The sequence below is a fragment of the Oryx dammah genome, unplaced genomic scaffold (assembly GCF_014754425.2).
Source record: "Oryx dammah isolate SB20612 unplaced genomic scaffold, SCBI_Odam_1.1 HiC_scaffold_26, whole genome shotgun sequence".
Taxonomy (NCBI): Eukaryota; Metazoa; Chordata; class Mammalia; order Artiodactyla; family Bovidae; genus Oryx; species Oryx dammah.
This window is the reverse complement of record NW_024070210.1, coordinates 14,419,657-14,437,699: the sequence shown is the minus strand read 5'-3', so window position 1 is coordinate 14,437,699 and position 18,043 is coordinate 14,419,657. Positions and strand designations below refer to the sequence as shown.

The following is an 18,043-nucleotide window of genomic DNA, read 5'->3' as shown; positions in this document are numbered from 1 at the left end:
GCTCGGCCGGCCCCTCGCTTTTAACGGGACCGAAACCCAAGTCCTGACGTGTTGGGCCCGGCCCCTCGCTTCTACCCTGACCAAAACCGAAGTCCTGACGCGTTGGGTCCGGCCCCTCGCTTTTACCGAGACCACCACCGGAGTTCTGACGTGTTGGGGGCCGGCCCCTCGCTTTTTACCCAGACTCAAATCGAAGTTCTGACGTGTTGGGGGCCGGCCCCTCGCTTTTTACCCAGACTCAAATCGAAGTTCTGACGTGTTGGGGTCCCACTGGGCCCGAATCGTCACCGAGTCGGAGAGTCGCAGGGGCGAAGTTTCCTGACCTGGAAGGAGGGGCCGCCCGCAGCGCAAGATGCAAGTGGGGAAGGTCTGTGCCGCGTATCCGAAGCGAGGGGCCGCTGCTTAGAAACACTGAGGCGACCTTGGGGCCGGGGTCAAAGGTGACCGCTCGGCCGCGCCCACAGCTCCCACAAAGACTCCCAGCAGGCCGTGCGCCGCTCAGACTCGGCTCTGCGCCTGCGCGTTGAACTGTGTTCGGGGGTAGGAGGGGGATTGGGCCGGAGGCACGGAACTTGAGGTTGCGCGGGTTGTTTCAGTCGTACCCTCCGTGCTATCCTCGCCAGCCCCAGCTCGACCCGCTGGGGCTTCCTAGCGCCGTCTCTTGTCTCCCTGTTCTGCACACTGGCCTGCGTACTTTTTCCCGGCTGTCAGCCCGACAGGTCTCAGTTCAGTTCAGTCGCTCAGTCGTGTCCGACTCTTTGCGACCCCACGGACTGCAGCACGCCAGGCCTCCCGGTCCATCACCAACTCCCGGAGTTTACTCGAACTCATGTCCATCGAGTCTGTGATGCTATCCAACCATTTCATCCTCTGTCGTCCCCTCCTCCTGCCTTCACTTTCCCAGCATCAGGGTCTTTTCCAAGGAGTCAGCTCTTTGCATCAGGTGGCCAAAGTATTGGAATTTCAGCTTCAACATCGGGTCTAACAGTTAGCAAATGGGTCTTAACAGTTAGCAAATGGCCTTCCAGGGTTGTTTGCATTTTGAGAGAGTGCCAAGGGGAGGTGGTGGCACTTGCGGTGGTAACAATCACTTGGGGACCTTACCGGGTTTAATTTGCATTTTCCAGGCCTGTCCCCAATCTGCTATATCAATCTCTTTATTGAAGAGAGAACAGCGATTGTAGCTCAAAGGAAGGTGGCAGGAACATCAGGTGGAATATAATGGCAATCCACTCCAGTATTTCTTGCCTGGAAAATCCCATGGTCTGAGGAGCCTGGTGGGCTACAGTTCATGGGGTTGCAAAGAGTCAGACATGACTGAGCGACTTCACTCTTTTAACTTTTAAAATTTAGCTCTACATATGCAAAAAGGAACATGAAATGGTTTATGCAGGTATCATTGGTAAGAGAGAGATCAGAAACCCCCCTTGATTATATCTGCTGGTGGCCCTCACATAGGATACATGAGGGCTTAATGGCATTTACAGTGGTTCTGTGCTCGTCCTTAGCACAGGTCAAAGGTATAACATTTAGTAACTAGGTAAGGTGTTTCTTCAGAGATTCTAAGCTACTGTTTGCGGCTCTCTAGAGATTCCATTCTGTTTCAGCAGTTGCTGCCTCTTGGCCCCAGGGGCCCCTCCAGCCTAACCAGGTAAGGAAAGGGAGGCACCCTGGAGTGGGGTACATCTAATTGTGGCCACCAAACTCTTCCTCCAAGGATGCCTGCTGCCTATCACTTGTCCTTTGTACCAGAACTATCTTCACTTTGCCAGTGAAAGTTGCCTTCAGGATAGACTGGAACTCTCAAGCTCCGGAACTAATTTAGGAGAACTGGGTTCCTACTTGTGTCCTTACCCGCATGGAAAGTGGAGTTGGTAATCCGAGGATGATGAAAGCAGGGTCAGGTAGTGAAAGGTTGTTGCTGAACCACACAAAGAAACTGGGATTCTTGGCCTCCGGAGAAGAATTCAATCCAGGGCCAGAGATGAGGCTTGATTGCTCAGAGCTTTTGTGTAATAAAGTTTTATTAAAGTATAAAGGAGATAGAGAAAGCTTCTGACATAGACACCAGAAGAGGGTAGAAAGAGTGCCCGCTTGCTAGTGTTAGCAATAGAGTTATATACTCTCCAATGAGTTTTTGAGTTGGGAGTCATTGTTTGTCCCAAGATATACATCATCCTTCCGAGTAAGGTCATAAAGCAGAGTAACACCTTTAAAAGCTCTAATATATTTTTCTGGGTCCTCTAAATAGTCTCCCAGATCCTTCTTGATTCTTTGTATTTCTTGATAAGAAAAAGGCTTATTAACTCTCATAGACTGATTATTTCTCCTGGTGGGCGCTTCATGAAGAGGCAACAGCTTGTGTGGCTGTTCATCAGTCTCTCTGGCTGCTTTGCACGTATGAGCCCAGGAATATATTGGAGAAAGCTGCTTTTCTTTATCTCTTTGTCTCCTGTCCTCCATCTCATCCTACAAAGTAGGACAGGAGGGAGCTGAAGGAGTCACGCCCAAATCTATACCCTTAGGACACAAGTCTGGCATATTTCGCAGAGAAAAGGGGGCAACACATATATTACTTCTACCCATTTCCCTTGTTTTCTACAGAACCGGTCTAATGGTAAAACTGTATTATACTTAAGAGACCCTCCAACCGGCCACCGCTCGACATCCTCCAGTGGATACCGTGGCCATGCAGTATGACATAGGAAGACCAAGTGTGTCTTCTTTAAGCCTTGGGGATCAAATCTATCCCAGTTTTTCAGGATACAGTTCAAAGGAGTGAGGCTGGAATTGCTAGCTCCCATGTGTAAGAGAGAAAAAAGCAACCAGCGCCATCTTTCTACCTGAGGCGTCCCTCCTTGCTCTAGATGGGGCTGTAGACAGATTTTACACCAAAACTTTTATTTCCTGGTTGGACTTAATCTGTCCCTTACCGACACAGGCGCCGTACTCGTCCCTCCCGGTTCTACCACCGAGATGGGGTGGGGATGCACCAGGGGTGGACCTGATGGCATCCCTAACTGACGTCCAGCTCTTCATCATTACCTCTGATGCCACCCGGGGTGCAATCAGAGTAACCTTCCGGAATGCCTCCCAGGCTATGACCGCTGGGGGCACTGTTCGTCACCTGAGTGCCTGTGCACGACCCTGAGTATATTCCTGACCACAGACCAATACGAACAGAAAACTGACATGTTCCTTCCAAGCGTCACCACACCAGCCTAAGAGCCTCCTAAGCGTCACCACACCAGTATAAGAGCCTCTTCTGGTCCATTAAGACCCAGCGTTACCAAAGGAAAAAAAAACCCATGGTAGTTCCAATCTGAGTCACCTATAACCTCAGAGATGCTCTTGTAGCTAGAGCTCCATCTAACTTTCGAACTTTCAATTCCTAGTGAAGCTAGGCGCTTCCTGACTACCAATCCAAGTTTGAGATCTAAGTAACAATACACAGTAACAGCATAGATCACAAATCCCTTGAAAGTCTATGATGCGACAGATTAGGTTAGTACTTCTAATTTCCAAGGAGTTATGAAATTGTCAAAGAGACTAAAAAGTTTCACCAAGAAAGAGTTCGGTCCACACGCTTTGCCCATTTCTGGTTGGTCACCGAAGGAGACATTGGGTGCCTCTTGGCATTGGCAGGTCAGTATAATCCCCTGACAGGTTTCTGCCATAAGCCGTATGAGGTCACCGTGGAACCACAGAGCAGGGCTCCTCACTTGCTTCACTCAGTGAGTTTCATTCATTCACGCAGGCACACCATAGAGTTAGTAAAGTACAGCAGAAAATGTGTTCGCTAGGGGAACAGAGAACTAGAGCTCCAAGCATCCTTACCTTGTCCTGAAGAATCCCAGACGAGCCCCCAAGGTGAAAGGTTGTTGCTGAACCACGCAAAGATGCTGGGATTCGTGGCCTCCAGAGGAGAATTCAATCCAGGGCCAGAGACAAGGCTTGATCACTCAGAGCTTTTGTGTAATAAAGTTTTATTAAAGTATAAAGGAGATAGAGAAAGCTTCTGACATAGACATCCAGAAGCGGGTAGAAAGAGTACCTGCTTGCTAGTGTTAGCAATGGAGTTATATACTTTCCAGTGAATCCAAAGAATGTCTGGAGGTTGTAAAGACCAGACGTACTCCCATAATTTACATTTTAAGATAACAGGATTCAGTTCAGTTCAGTTGCTCAGTCGAGTCCAACTCTGCGACCCCATGAATAGCAGCACAGCAGGCCTCCCTGTCCATCACCAACTCCCGGAGTTCACTCAGACTCACGTCCATCGAGTCAGTGATGCCATCCAGCCATTTCATCCTGTGTCGTCCCCTTCTCCTCCCGGCCCCAATCCCTCCCAGCATCAGAGTCTTTTCCAATGAGTCAACTCTTCGCATGAGGTGGCCAAAGTACTGGAGTTTCAGCTTTAGCATCATTCCTTCCAAAGAAATCCCAGGGCTGATCTCCTTGAGAACGGACTGGTTGGATCTCCTTGCAGTCCAAGGGACTGTCAAGAGTCTTATCCAACACCACAGTTCAAAAGCATCAATTCTTCGGTGCTCTGCCTTCTTCACAGTCCAACTCTCACATCCATACATGACCACAGGAAAAACCATAGCCTTGACTAGACGGACCTTAGTCGGCAAAGTAATGTCTCTGCTTTTCAATATGTTATCTAAGTTGGTCATAACTTTTCTTCCAAGGATTAAGCGTCTTTTAAGTTCATGGCTGCAATCACAATCTGCAGTGATTTTGGAGCCCCCCAAAATAAAGTCTGCCACTGTTTCCCCATCTATTTCCCATGAAGTGATGGGACCGGATGCCATGATCTTCGTTTTCTGAATGTTGAGCTTTAAACTAACTTTTTCACTCTCCTCTTTCACTTTCATCAGGAGGCTTTTTAGTTCCTCTTCACTTTCTGCCATAAGGGTGGTATCATCTGCATATCTGAGGTTATTCATATTTCTCCCGGCAATCTTGATTCCAGCTTGTGTTTCTTCCAGCCCAGCGTTTCTCATGATGTACTCTGCATATAAGTTAAATAAGCAGGGTGACAATATACAGCCTTGATGTACTCCTTTTCCTATTTGGAACCAGTCTGTTGTTCCATGTCCAGTTCTCACTGTTGCTTCCTGACCTGCATACAGGTTTCTCAAGAGGCAGGTTAGGTGGTCTGGTATTCCCATCTCTTTCAGAATTTTCCACAGTTTATTGTGATCCACACAGTCAAAGGCTTTGTCATAGTCAATAAAGCAGAAATAGATGTTTTCCTGGAACTCTCTTGCTTTTTCCATGATCCAGTGGATGTTGGCAATTTGATCTCTGGTTCCTCTGCCTTTTCTAAAACCAGCTTGAACATCAGGAAGTTCACGGTTCACGTATTACTGAAGCCTGGCTTGGAGAATTTTGAGCATTACTTTACTAGCATGTGAGATGAGTGCAATTGTGTGATAGTTTGAGCATTCTTTGGCATTGCCTTTGGGATTGGAACAACAACTGACCTTTTCCAGTCAGGTGGCCACTGCTGAGTTTTCCAAATTTGCTGGCATATTGAGTGCAGCACTTTCACAGAATCATCTTTCAGGATTTGAAATAGCTCAACCGGAATTCCATCACCTCCACTAGCTTTGTTCATAGTGGTGCTTTCTAAGGCCCACTTGACTTCACGTTCCAGGATGTCTGGCTCTAGATTAGTGATCACACCATCATGATTATCTGGGTCGTGAAGATCTTTTTTGTACAGTTCTTCTGTGTATTCTTGCCACCTCTTCTTAATATCTTCTGCTTCTGTTAGGTCCATACCATTTCTGTCCTTTATCGAGCCCATCTTTGCATGAAATGTTCCCTTGGTATCTCTGATTTTCTTGAAGAGATCTCTAGTCTTTCCGATCTGTTGTTTTTCTCTATTTCTTTGCATTGATCGCTGAAGAAGGCTTTCTTATCTCTTCTTGCTATTCTCTGGAACTCTGCATTCAGATGCTTATATCTGTCCTTTTCTCCTTTGCTTTTCACCTCTCTTCTTTTCACAGCTATTTGTAAGGCCTCCCTAGACAGCCATTTTGCTTTTTTGCATTTCTTTTCCATGGGGATGGTCTCGATCCCTGTCTCCTGTACAATGTCACGAACCTCATTCCATAGTTCATCAGGCACTCTATCAGATCTAGTCCCTTAAATCTATTTCTCACTTCCACTGTGTAATCATAAGGGATTTGATTTAGGTCATACCTGAATGGTCTAGTGGTTTTCCCTACTTTCTTCAATTTGAGTCTGAATTTGGTAATAAGGAGTTCATGATCTGAGCCATAGTCAGCTCCTGGTCTTGTTTTTGTTGACTGTATAGAGCTTCTCCATCTTTGGCTGCAAAGGATATAATCAATCTGATTTTGCTGTTGACCATCTGGTGATGTCCATGTGTAGAGTCTTCTCTTGTGTTGTTGGAAGAGGGTGTTTGCTATGACCAGTGCATTTTCTTGGCAAAACTCTATTAGTCTTTGCCCTGCTTCATTCCGCATTCCAAGGCCAAATTTGCCTGTTACTCCAGGTGTCTCTTGACTTCCTACTTTTGCATTCCAGTCCCCTATAATGAAAGGACATCTTTTTTGGGTGTGAGTTCTAAAAGGTCTTGTAGGTCTTCATAGAACCGTTCAACTTCAGCTTCTTCAGCATTACTGGTTGGGGCATAGACTTGGATAACTGTGATATTGAATGATTTGCCTTGGAGATGAACAGAGATCATTCTGTCATTTTTGAGATTGCATCCAAGTACTGCATTTTGGACTCTTCTGTTGACCATGATGGCTACTCCATTTCTTCTAAGGGATTCCTGCCCGCAGTAGTAGATATAATGGTCATCTGAGTTAAATTCACCCACTCCAGTCCATTTTAGTTCGCTGATTCCTAGAATGTCGACGTTCACTCTTGCCATCTCTTGTTTGACCCCTTCCAATTTGCCTTGATTCATGGACCTGACATTCCAGGTTCCTATGCAATATTGCTCTTTACAACATCGGACCTTGCTTCTATCACCAGTCACATCCACAGCTGGGTATTGTTTTTGCTTTGGCTCCATCCCTTCATTCTTTCTGCAGTTATTTATCCACTGATCTCCAGTAGCGTGTTGGGCACCTACTGACCCAGGGAGTTCCCCTTTCAGTGTCCTATCATTTTGCCTTTTCATACTATTCATGGGGTTCTCAAGGCAAGAATACTGAAGTGGTTTGCCATTCCCTTCTCCAGTGGACCACATTCTGTCAGACCTCTCCACCATGACCCACCCGTTTTGGGTTGCCCTGTGGGCATGGCTTGGTTTCACTGAGTTAGACAAGGCTGTGGTCCTAGTGTGATTAGATTGACTAGTTTTCTGTGAGTATGGTTTCAGTGTGTCTGCCCTCTGATGCCCTTTTGCAACACCTACCATCTTACTTGGGTTTCTCTTACCTTGGGCGTGGGGTATCTCTTCACAGCAGCTCCAGCAAAGCACAGCCGCTGCTTCTTACCTTAGACGAGGGGTATCTCCTTACCGCTGCCCTTCAGGATTAGCCAGAAGGTTTAATCCAGAGACTGTCCTCAGGCAGGATACATTATTGTTATATAATGCTTGTAAAGACCAGACCTACTCCCATAATTTTCCAGTAGTCATGTATGGATGTGAGAGTTGGACTGTGAAGAAAGCTGAGCACCAAAGAATTGATGCTTTTGACCTGTGGTGTTGGAGAAGACTCTTGAGAGTCCCTTGGACTGCAAGGAGATGCAACCAGTCCATTATAAAGGGGATCAGCCCTGGGATGTCTTTGGAAGGAATGATGCTAAAGCTGAAACTCCAGTACTTTGGCCATCTCATGCGAAGAGTTGACCCATTAGAAAAGACTCTGATGCTGGGAGGGATTGGGGGCAGGAGGAAAAGGGGACAACAGAGGATGAGATGGCTGGATGGCATCACCAACTCAATGGACATGAGTCTGAGTGAACTCCGGGAACTGGTGTTGGACAGGAAGGTGCCGCAATTCATGGGGTCGCAAAGAGCTGGACAGGACTGAGTGACTGATGAACTCCCATAATTTACATTTTTAGATAACAGGATTAGCCAGAAGGTTTAATCCAGAGACTGTCCTCAGGCAGGATACCTTGTTATATAATCTTAAGGAATGTAGAGGGAAAAAAAAGCTTGTCCATTCTTCCTCTTTGAGAATTCCAGACCCCTCTCTCCTTGGGGACCCCTAGACTTCTTATTGACCTGCCTAGGAAATGCTTCTCTCAGTAGCAAGCAGCTTGGTGACCTGGCGCATGCAGAAGCAGGAAGAAACTTGGGTGAAGTGTCTATAGAGAGACGGTAGACGGGGGTAATCTGAGAAATTCTGCTGAGTTCTCTCTCATCCGTAAGGCTACGTATGTGTCTCCTGGAAGATTCATGAGTGCTGCTGCTGCTGCTGCTGCTGCTAAGTTGCTTCAGTCGTGTCCAACTCTGTGCGACCCCATAGATGGCAGCCCACCAGGCTTCCCCATCCTTGGGATTCTCCAGGCAAGAACACAGGAGTGGGTTGCCATTTCTGTCCTGGGTTCCGCTTTGAAATGCTGGGTACCTGGAAGCACCAGAGAAACTAACTTTGAGTCCCCAGAAGTTTAGAGGTGATGTCTCACATGCTATTGCCTTCAGGGGCTTCAAATCAACAAACATGAGGAACGAGGCCGTGGCAGATCTGAGAGGGCATGCAGTGTTGCTACTCAGAAAGAAAACAGTCCAGTATCCCCAGACTTTTTTTTTTTTTTTTAGGAAAAACAGGCAACAGGATTTATATATAAAACAATGTGATTTTTAATGTTACCAACTAATTGAAAGGTATTTAAATACAGTATAGACCAAACAGAACACTGTGGACTGCCAGTTTGTGACCTCAGCTTTGGAGTCAATGGGCATATTCCCTAGCTGTTTTAATGAGATCACTTGAGAGCATGGAGGACTGGTAGGTGGAATGTTGAAAGAGATGGGCACCAAAGCTCAGAAAATTAGATTTCCCGATCTCTCTGCCACTGTTGGAAGGTATCAAGCTGTCATTTTAGGGCAACCCTTTGTTTCACAGATGAGGGAGCTGAAGACTAGAGAAGGCAGGGCTCTGTGCCCAGTCACGCAGAGCTAGTTCCTGTGCTGGGACCAGAGCCCAGGTCTGCCAGCTCCCAGCCCACTGCACCACATCAACTACTGCTTCAAAACTACGCCTCCTGTCTGCCCGGGACCCCAGACCCGGCTCCACCAGAAGCAGAATAGGCTTCCCACAAGTTCAAGAGGCCATTTCTGACCAGACTCAAAGTTCCCCTGATGCCTGTTTAGCCCAGCTTCCCATTGGCTGGTAGTAGGATCCACCCCTTTAGGGTTACTCCCCCTGCCCTGCAGCTCTATGAGTGGATGTTCCCTGAGAGGCCAGGGGTCACCACAGCAGCATGGCTGAATCAAGCAAGGTAAGAAAAGCATTTGCAGACTGGCTTCCCCTGTGGGGAGTCCCTGGGTCCTCAGGGACGCATGACAGCATAGTTGGAGTCACCACACGACCCCCAAGGCCTCTATCCCAGACAGCTCTGAGTCTGGCCTGAATTTTCCCGATGCAGGCCAAAGGAAGGAGGCCTGGCTTGCTGGGAGCCTCCTGGCTGGGAGTTGCCTCCCCTCCAGTGGACTTCTGGGGCTGAGAGCCCACCAAGCATGGGTTAACGTGCCTCCTTGTTCTCTCTCCTCAGCCCATCCTGTATTCCTATTTCCGAAGCTCCTGCTCATGGAGAGTTCGAATTGGTAAGAGCTGCACCTCCACTGAGAGCCGGGGTGGGGTGGGGTGGGGTGGGGTAGAGGGAAGCCTGGGTGAAAACCTGGGTACCAGCTTCTCAGGGCACCACCCCAGCAGATCTCCGGGAGCCCTCAGCCTTGAAGACATGTCCACCTTGGAAAGCCAACAAGAGGAAGGAAGGGGCTGTTTTTCCTCTTAGACCCGCCACCTCTCCCACACTGCTCTCCAAAGCCCCATAGTAACCATGCTTCAGGCAACCTCAGAGAACTCAGAGGTCCTTGGTAACTGGCAGGGAACAGCTGGCGTTCCTCACTTCTTATCTTATTTGATCTGGCAAATTAAACACACACTGGCCAGTGTCAAGCCCAGAGGCCTCAGGGAAGGAGAAACCCCGGCCCCTCTGGTTCAGTCCTCATCTGACCCTTCTCTCCCTCAGCTTCACTCAGCCCTTGGCCAAGCTCAGAGTCACAGGCTCTTTCCGAGAATGGGGCTGAGTGCTTTTGAGTCCATGACTCCATTTAAACCTGAACAACCCTAGGAGGGAGGTATTATTGGTGTCACCATTGTACCGGTGGGAAAACTGGGGCACTGGGACGTTGCCCAAGGGGACTTGCCCAAGGTCACATAACTAGTAAGGGGCGGAGCTGGAATTTGACCCAGCTAGTCTGGCTCCAGAGTCCATGTTCTTTCCTACCCTGCACTGCCCGTCAGCTGGGGAAATGGGCACAGAGGCTCATGAAGTTACCTGCCCAAGGCCACGGGGCTAACAGGTGAATGTGATGGCATTTGAACCCTGGCAGCCTGCTGCCAGGAGCCTGGTCCTGACTGCGAAGCCATCCTCCATGACCACCATTTCCCACAGGCCCCTGGTATTTGCTAGATCTGGTGGACAAGAGCACCAGGCTGCCGGAGGACACATTCCTCGAAGAAGACACCCCCCCCCCCCCCCCCGACCCACAACCTCCGCCCTGGCTGGGCCAGACCAGCAGTGTGGGCGCTGTCTCCGCGGGGCTGGTGTGCCTTGATCCCGACCAGGCTCACCCTCCAGGGTGGAGCTGACCACAGAGCCCAATGTCCTCCAGGCTCTGCAGACTGTGACATGTCTCAGCCTCCTCCCCTCATTCCTTCGCCTGATGCCAGCCATCGCCGTATTTTAATGCACAAGTGTGCACACTTACAGCCTCCTCCACTGAGGTTGACTGTTTTACCCTCACTTTGCTGGGAGGGGTGGTGGGGTGTGGGGAAACATCAAAGGAGGAGGAGAGGAAATCCAGCCACTGGGAGTCCCAGCTATGCCGCGCTGAGACCACCAGAGAGTCCCGGCGCCCTGCTTGGAATCTGCAGTCAGCAACCCGGAGAACAGAGAGAATGAATTAGAAAGGGCTTCCTCTCTAAACAGAACCAGAGTGTCATCGGTCCATGTGGGCCTTGCCTGTTCACTGAGCGCCTTCCCCCAGCCCTCATATGGCCTTGGCTGGGGGGATGAGTGCGTGTCTCCAACACATCAGCCCCGCTCGCCGCTGGGTGAGGCCCTGCATGGGGCAGAGATGACAGGGACACTTCCCTGCTGTCCTCCAGGAGCCCATGGTGTGGGGGCAAAAGGCTCCCCTGGGGATACAGTGAGCCCAGGAGGGAGAGAGCAGAGCGCCAGGGCCCTGGGGTAGGAGAGCAGGTGCTACTCAAGGGAGATGGGAAGCAGGGCCCAGGACTTGCCCCAGTGGTGCAGAGAAAGAAGACTCCATCTCTCTGGTCACCCCGGGGAATGTGGTCGGAGGTGGTCAGCTGACTGCCATCTCCCGGCTCTCCTAGCTCTAGCCTTGAAAAACATCGACTATGAGACAGTAGCCGTCAACCTCACAAAGGATGGGGGCCAGCAGGTAAGGAGGCTGCCCCCAGGCCACGATGTAGGAGGCAGAGGCCTTGGAGAGGGGCCCAGCAGGGGATGCAGACTTCTGCCCGTGAGAGATGAACCCTGTAGTCTTGCGCCCTGTAGTCACCACGGCCAGAGGAGGCTGCTGGCTCTCCCTCATGGGACAGGGCGGCAGGCTGTGCAGCAGCTGCCGGGGCCATAGGGAGGCCCAGGTTCCAGGAGCCATCCCACAGCACGACTCCAGAAGGGCGGGTGGTGAACCCTGCGGAGGCGCCTTGGTGGCCACATACGAGGTGCAGGGACAAGCACACAGCCAGGCCACTGGGACAAAGCCTGTGTCTCAGTGGCCACTGGGCTTCAGGATTCTGCACGGATTCCCCCAGGTGTCATCCGGAGCCTTGGAGCCAGGGCCTTCCCCAGGGAGGGGGTGCAAGTGGGCAGTAGGCTGGGGGCTTTCTGCTTGCTCCTCTCTGCTTTAGCCGGCTCAGGCCAGGCCGCCCAGTCCACCAGAGCCTCGTCTCCACAGTTCTCTGAAGAATTCCAGGCCCTGAATCCCATGAAGCAGGTGCCAGCCCTGAAGATTGATGGAATCACTATCAGCCAGTCCGTAAGTGGAAGCTTCGGGAGACCCCACATGAGTATAGGGTCCTGGACAAGAGGACCTCACAGCCCTTCCTTGCCTGTGTCTACCCAAGGCACCCAGCTCTTAGGAGGGATGCAAGGGAGGTTGCCCACTTGCTTTGGGAAGTGAGGGGAGTCTTAAGCATGGGGGGAGCCCAAGCTCAGCAGGACAAGGGTCCAAAATGAGCTCATCCTCCTGGGGAGCCTCTTGGCTTCACGGGGCTCAAGGGGAGGATGGTAAGAAGGATAAAAAAGGTGGGGTGGTGATTTGGGCTTCCCTGGGTGGCACTAGTGGTAAAGAACCCACCTGCCAACACAGGAGACGTAAGAAACCTGGGTTCCATCCCTGAGTCGGGAAGATCCCCTGGAGAAGGGCATGGCAACCCACTCCAGTATTCCTGCCTGGAGGATCCCGTGGACAGAGGAGCCTGGTGGGCTGCAGTCCATGGGTTTGCGAAGAGTCGGACGCGACTGAGTGATGTAGTGCAGTGTTGGAAGTGGAGGAGGAGGAATTGGCTGTCCCCTCTGGTCCCTGTCTCACTGCTCCCCTCTGGACAGCTGGCCATCATCGAGTATCTGGAGGAGACCCGGCCCATGCCACGACTCCTGCCTCAGAACCCGAAGAAGAGGGCCCAGGTGCGCATGGTGTCCGACCTCATCGCCAGCGGCATCCAGCCCCTGCAGGTGCAGCTCCTGTGTGTGCGCTCCCTCCCTCCCCTCGCTCCTGTGAGCCCACCCTGCAGCACCCAGCCCGTCAGTGGGCGGGGGCTGGGGGCAGGAGGACAGAGGGGACCCTCAGGGACTTGGCCCCGGATTGTGGGGCAGAGGGAGGAGGGCAGCCAGAAAATACCCATCCTCCGGGGACCCTCAGGTTTCCAAGGACACCTCCAGAGGTGCCACCTCCCTCCGAGGTGGGAAGGGGCCAGGAGGCAGGGAGAGGTGAGCCACCCAGGTCCTGCCTAGGCCCAGAGCAGCCTCCCTTTCACCTGTTCTCTGTCATAGACTGGGATTTGCCTCAGATTTTTTTTTTTTTTTAATTTTCACTGGTAGAACAGAAAAGTGTTAAAAAGAGTTCATCTGTTTTTAAAAAAATTCATCTGTGCTAACTCCTGACTTTGCAAAAAAGAAAATAGCCAAAAGGTGGAGTGACTTTGCAAATAAGAAAATAGCCCAGGGCCTCCCTTGAGGCTCAGCTGGTAAAGCATCTGCCGGCAATGCAGGAGACCTGGGTTCAATCCCTGGGTTGGGAAGATCCCCTGGAGAAGGGATAAGGCTACCCACTCCAGTATTCTGGCCTGGAAAATTCCATGGACTCTACAGTCTCAAGGATCCAAAAAAAAGAAAATAGCTCAGAAAGGTAGAGTGACTTTGCAGAGTCACTCTAAGTGTGACAGACCCCAGACTGTGCACCTGTGCCCCTTGTTGGTTTTTTTTTTTTTTAATGAAGGAGGTTAGAGCAGATAGACACCCGGACCTCCTGAAAGCTAGTCCTGTGTGCCTCCCCCCAGCCTGCCCCCTACCCTGTCTCAACACCCCCTCTTCACAAGGGACCGTGTCACGCAGAAGCACTGAATGCAAGGGAGAGAGGCCTTGGGTTGCATCCCCCACCTTCCATGTCTCTGCTGGAGTCACAGGCTTCTGGACTGCAGGGGACTCTGGGGCAGCCTGAGAAGGTGGCCTCCAAGATTGTCACCTCCCTTCCAACCTGGGGCCCAGATGGGAGGAAGGAGCTCGCAGGGTGCAGGGTAGGACAGGTGTACAGTCAAAGACCGCATGGGAACTGAGCTTGCCGGAGGGGCCTTGGCAGAGTGGGTGGGCTCAGCCTGGCTCCCAGAGCTCACCCTTGATTTTTCCTTGGGCCACACAGAACCTGTCTATCCTGAAGCAGGTGGGACAGGAGAACCAGCTGACCTGGGCCCAGCAGGCCATCACTTCTGGCTTTAATGGTGAGTCCCTGCTCCTGTGAGCTGCCCCCTGGTGACCTCTCAGAGAAACGGCCCTTACACCCGGGGCCCCGGGCATCTACAGCAACCCCCCAGGCCCTTTGGCCTTGACAGTGGTGGCATGGATGGGCAGGGCCGAGGGGGCAGTGGGTTGGGCAGCAACCAAACCTGACCCGAACCCCTGGTGCTTCTGGGACCCTCACGCCCGAGGCCTTTGGAAGATAGGAGGCCCAGCTTCTGCTCCACTGCCCACTGTGGGCAGGAAGCCAAGGCCCGCGAAGCACCCGCCCCTCAGTGTGAGACCCGCTGCCTTGGCCAGAGGCAGCTCTTGTCCTCTCAGGGGAGGGAACGGTAGCTGCATTGGCCGAGGGCAGGCCCCCCACACCCCGTCACCCATCTCCAGGCCCGATGGCCGCGTTCCCTCCAGCACACACTCCAGCCTTGCTACTCAAGACAGCTGCCTGGGTCATAGCTATGGATGCCAAAACCCAGAAAGGCTGACCTCCCCTTTCCGTGCCCAGAGTGAGAGCCGCCGTGTTGCCTCCCCACAGCTCTGGAGCAGATCCTGCAGAGCACGTCAGGGAGGTACTGTGTGGGGGACGAGGTAAGCCCCTCCCCGGGCCGCCTCAGGCTGCCACCGTCTCCCTCCAGCCTGGGGCAGGCTCAGTCTCCAGAGCTTCCCGAGGAGGCAGCTGTGGTGGGCGTGGGGGAGGGCACCCTCTGTGTTAAGCAGAAGTTGGCTCGTGGGGCGCCCCTCAGGTCCCCTTGGTTGGCTGCCTCAAGAGGAAGTGAGTTTCTCGTTCCTCAAGGTATTCAAGTTGAAGACCTCGTCTCCAAAATGCAGAGGCGGTCCAGCCGTCACACGAGGGATTAGACTAGACAGTTCCTCCATTCCTTTCCAGTGACAGGATTCTAGGGTTCAGGTGCCCTCGGCTCGTACAGGCTGAGGCTCTGGCCCTGTGCTAATTCTGGCTCCCGAGCGCCACCCCCCAACCCACACCCAGAGGCATCCCGTCCCTGCTGGGCACCCTCCCTGCGTGCTGGTGGTTTTTAACGAGGACAGTACCGTCCACTGAGGCAGGCAGGCCTTCTCTGGCTACCCACAGAGCTGGTTGTCAGGGCAGCTGGAGCTTAGCCGGGAGAAGTGCTTCTACCCAAGGGACAGACCCCGCCCGGGCCCACAGGAGACAGGCAGGGGGAGGGCGGCCTTGGGGTGGGTAGAAGAGCCAGAGGCAGATGGCAGCATCAGAGGCCAGCACCCCGGTACAGGAACCGGCGTGAGTCTGGGGTGCACCCCCCAGTGAAAGCCCCCCTGACCCTCTTTGCAGGTGTCCATGGCTGACCTGTGCTTAGCACCTCAGGTGGCAAATGCTGACAGGTAAGAGTGCGCCACGGCACCCTTTCTCCTCCTCCTGGCCGCTCCCCTCAAAACACCCAGCTTCCTCCTACTGTCAGGCCCTGACTTTATCTACTGAGGTGACATCTCATGCAGACTTTCCCCGACTGGCCAAGGTACCCCCACCCAGTGCCAGGCCACAGCAGCCACTGTGGCCCATAGGAGACGACCAGAAGAAGCCGGCATAACTCCGTTGCCATGCCCACCACAGCCCGGGGGATACCTCGCAGTCCCTGCTCCCAGGAGGGGGTGCCTCGCCTGGTGGACACCCCTGAAGGAGACCCTCTGAGAGCCTGCTCTCCCCCGTATGGTGTGTCTGTGCCCAGCAGTGAGCTCTGCTTACCTCCCATCAGCCCTTCAGAAAGGCCCAGATAGAACCTTTCTGTGGAAGGCATCGTGCTGAGCACTGCTGTGTGTGTGTGAGTGTGTGTGTGTGTGTGTGTGTGTGCACATGCACGCGCCTGTGCTCAGTTGCTTGGGACCCCATGGACTGTAGCCCGCCAGGCTCCTCTGTCCATGGGATTCTTCAGGCAAGAATACCGGAGCGGGTTGCCATTTCTCACGCCAGGGACTGTTACCGTTATGGAAACACTTAACAAGAATGTGTTGGAGGAGGAAATGGCAACCCGCTCCAGAACTCTTGCCTAGAGAATCCCGTGGACAGAGGAGCCTGGTGGGCTGCTGTCCATGGGGTAGCACAGAGTTGGACACAACTGAAGTGACTTAGCAGCAGTAGCAGCAACAAGAATGTGTAGACACATTCCCTCCCCTCAAGAAGCTCATGAAAAGGCCAGGAGATAATCTGTATATGAGAGCCCAGCACCAGCCTTACACATATAGGTCATGGAGACTGCCACGGCAGCCTGTTCCCGTGGAGTGGGAACAGCGGGAAAAACGTCACTGCAGGAGGCTTGCCCCTCCGCAGATAGCTCCCTGTGAATGGAGCCCCCAGCCGGCAGGGCTGCCTTCCTACACCTGTGCTGGCCAGCCCCAGGGGCTTCATCCAGCCCTGCCCGCCTGCCGCCCACACGCTGTGCCCTGCAGACCTCGGCTTATATGGATGTTTCTCTGCCCCAGGTACAAGGTGGACCTCACTGCCTACCCTACAATCAGCCGCATCAACAAGTCACTGCTGGCCTTAGAGGCTTTCCACGTGTCTCACCCCTGTCGGCAGCCGGATACACCCCCCGAGCTGAGGGCCTAGCTCTCAAACTGCGCCCCACTGGTGCCAGGGCAGGCGTTGGGGAGGGGTGCAGGGGGAGACACGGCCTGGGCTGAACTTGCCTGGAAATGAGCGACCCCCGACTGCAGAGATGCGGAAGACCTGAACACTCTTGCTGGCTCTGCCTTCCCACCAGACCGCTCTCTGCCTCGCCCCTTCATTTGCACCTGTGGTCAGAGTGGGGTGGGAGGATGCAGGAGCGGGTAAGGCAGGAAGTTACCTGGTGTCTGGGTCTCAGGCAGTCAGGAGGATGAAGTGAATGTAGGCTGAAATGTCTGGGCAGTTTACTGGAGCCATGAGGAAGTCTGCTCACTCTTCCCATCTCCTCGACTGTTAACTGGCTTCCAAGACAGCCCACCCTGGAATCTGATCATTAAACTAAAGCCCTGGTGTCTGCGCTGTATCACTTAAAGCTGAGCTGGGTTCCAGAAGGTGAACCCTCTTCCTGGCTGGAATCCCCCTGCGTCTGGACTGGGAGAGAGTCAGCCAGCCCCTTGCCCGCCCCCTGTGGTTGGCCTGGCCCTCAGGACCTAAGGGCCAGGAAGAGAAATAAGCCCGAAAGCCTGCCTGAGAGAGTCAGACAAGACCTAGGAGAGAACAGGTATGAGAAGCAGGAGAGAGAGCATCCTGTGACCAGCTGAGCACCCAGGGCTGAGAGTGGTACCACTTCTAAGGCTCTCTCAGACAAGTCCCTCATCTTCAGGGGCAGCGTTCTCTGAACCAACCCCAGGGTTTGATACTTAGGATACATCCTGTTGTGAATGGTCCTGGGAGTGGAGGCAGGCTCCTCCATGGGCAGCATAAACAGCCTCCAACTGGCGAGCTCAGGAGACCAACCTGGCAACAGCTTACCTTGGGCTGCCCTGGAGCAGGTCCCCAAGCCTGGCAGTGAGCAGCCAGAACCAGGATCACGTCTAGACAGAGTTGATCTCCCCACTGCTCTCTGTGGGGAGATTGGGGTCACTTCTGAGAGAGAAACAAGATGACTTGTATATCCCATACCTGAGATTTCTCTTCCCCTGTGTAACTGAGGTTTAAACGGGAAATGAAGATATACGTGTCCAGTCCAAATGGAAGTCCCCTCTCTCAGCCATGAGTCTCTTTTCTTTTTAAATATTTACTTTTACTTATTTATTTGGCTGTGCCAGGTCTTGCTTGCACCATGCGGGATCTTTAGTTGCGGCTTGTTAACTCTTAGTTGCAGCCATGTGGGATCTAGTTCCCTGACCC

General features: G+C 52.6%; 1 protein-coding gene across 3 annotated transcripts; it reads left to right on the top strand.

The window, feature by feature from the left end:
* Positions 1 to 11: 11 nt before the first annotated feature.
* GSTZ1 (glutathione S-transferase zeta 1) lies at positions 12 to 17,205 on the top strand. 3 transcript variants are annotated; one of them, XM_040226031.1, is made up of 9 exons: positions 12 to 367; positions 9,718 to 9,769; positions 11,571 to 11,638; positions 12,158 to 12,238; positions 12,811 to 12,936; positions 14,120 to 14,198; positions 14,747 to 14,799; positions 15,524 to 15,573; positions 16,669 to 17,205. In XM_040226031.1, exons 1-9 carry the CDS (start codon positions 353 to 355, stop codon positions 16,793 to 16,795), a joined length of 651 nt encoding a protein of 216 aa, XP_040081965.1. In that variant the 5' UTR covers positions 12 to 352; the 3' UTR covers positions 16,796 to 17,205. The 3 variants fall into 3 exon arrangements, with proteins under 3 accessions (XP_040081965.1, XP_040081964.1, XP_040081966.1); XM_040226030.1 differs by lacking the exon at positions 12 to 367 and adding an exon at positions 8,137 to 9,444; XM_040226032.1 differs by lacking the exons at positions 12 to 367; positions 16,669 to 17,205 and adding exons at positions 8,137 to 9,444; positions 15,651 to 15,985.
* The last annotated feature ends 838 nt before the right edge of the window (positions 17,206 to 18,043 follow it).

What these genes read in the sequence shown, in the direction of transcription:
- GSTZ1 (XM_040226030.1), top strand. An exon ending in GCGGCATCCAGCCCCTGCAG is followed by an intron (nt 12,937 to 14,119) that starts GTGCAGCTCCTG and finishes TGGGCCACACAG; the next exon opens with AACCTGTCTATCCTGAAGCA. An exon ending in CATCACTTCTGGCTTTAATG is followed by an intron (nt 14,199 to 14,746) that starts GTGAGTCCCTGC and finishes GCCTCCCCACAG; the next exon opens with CTCTGGAGCAGATCCTGCAG.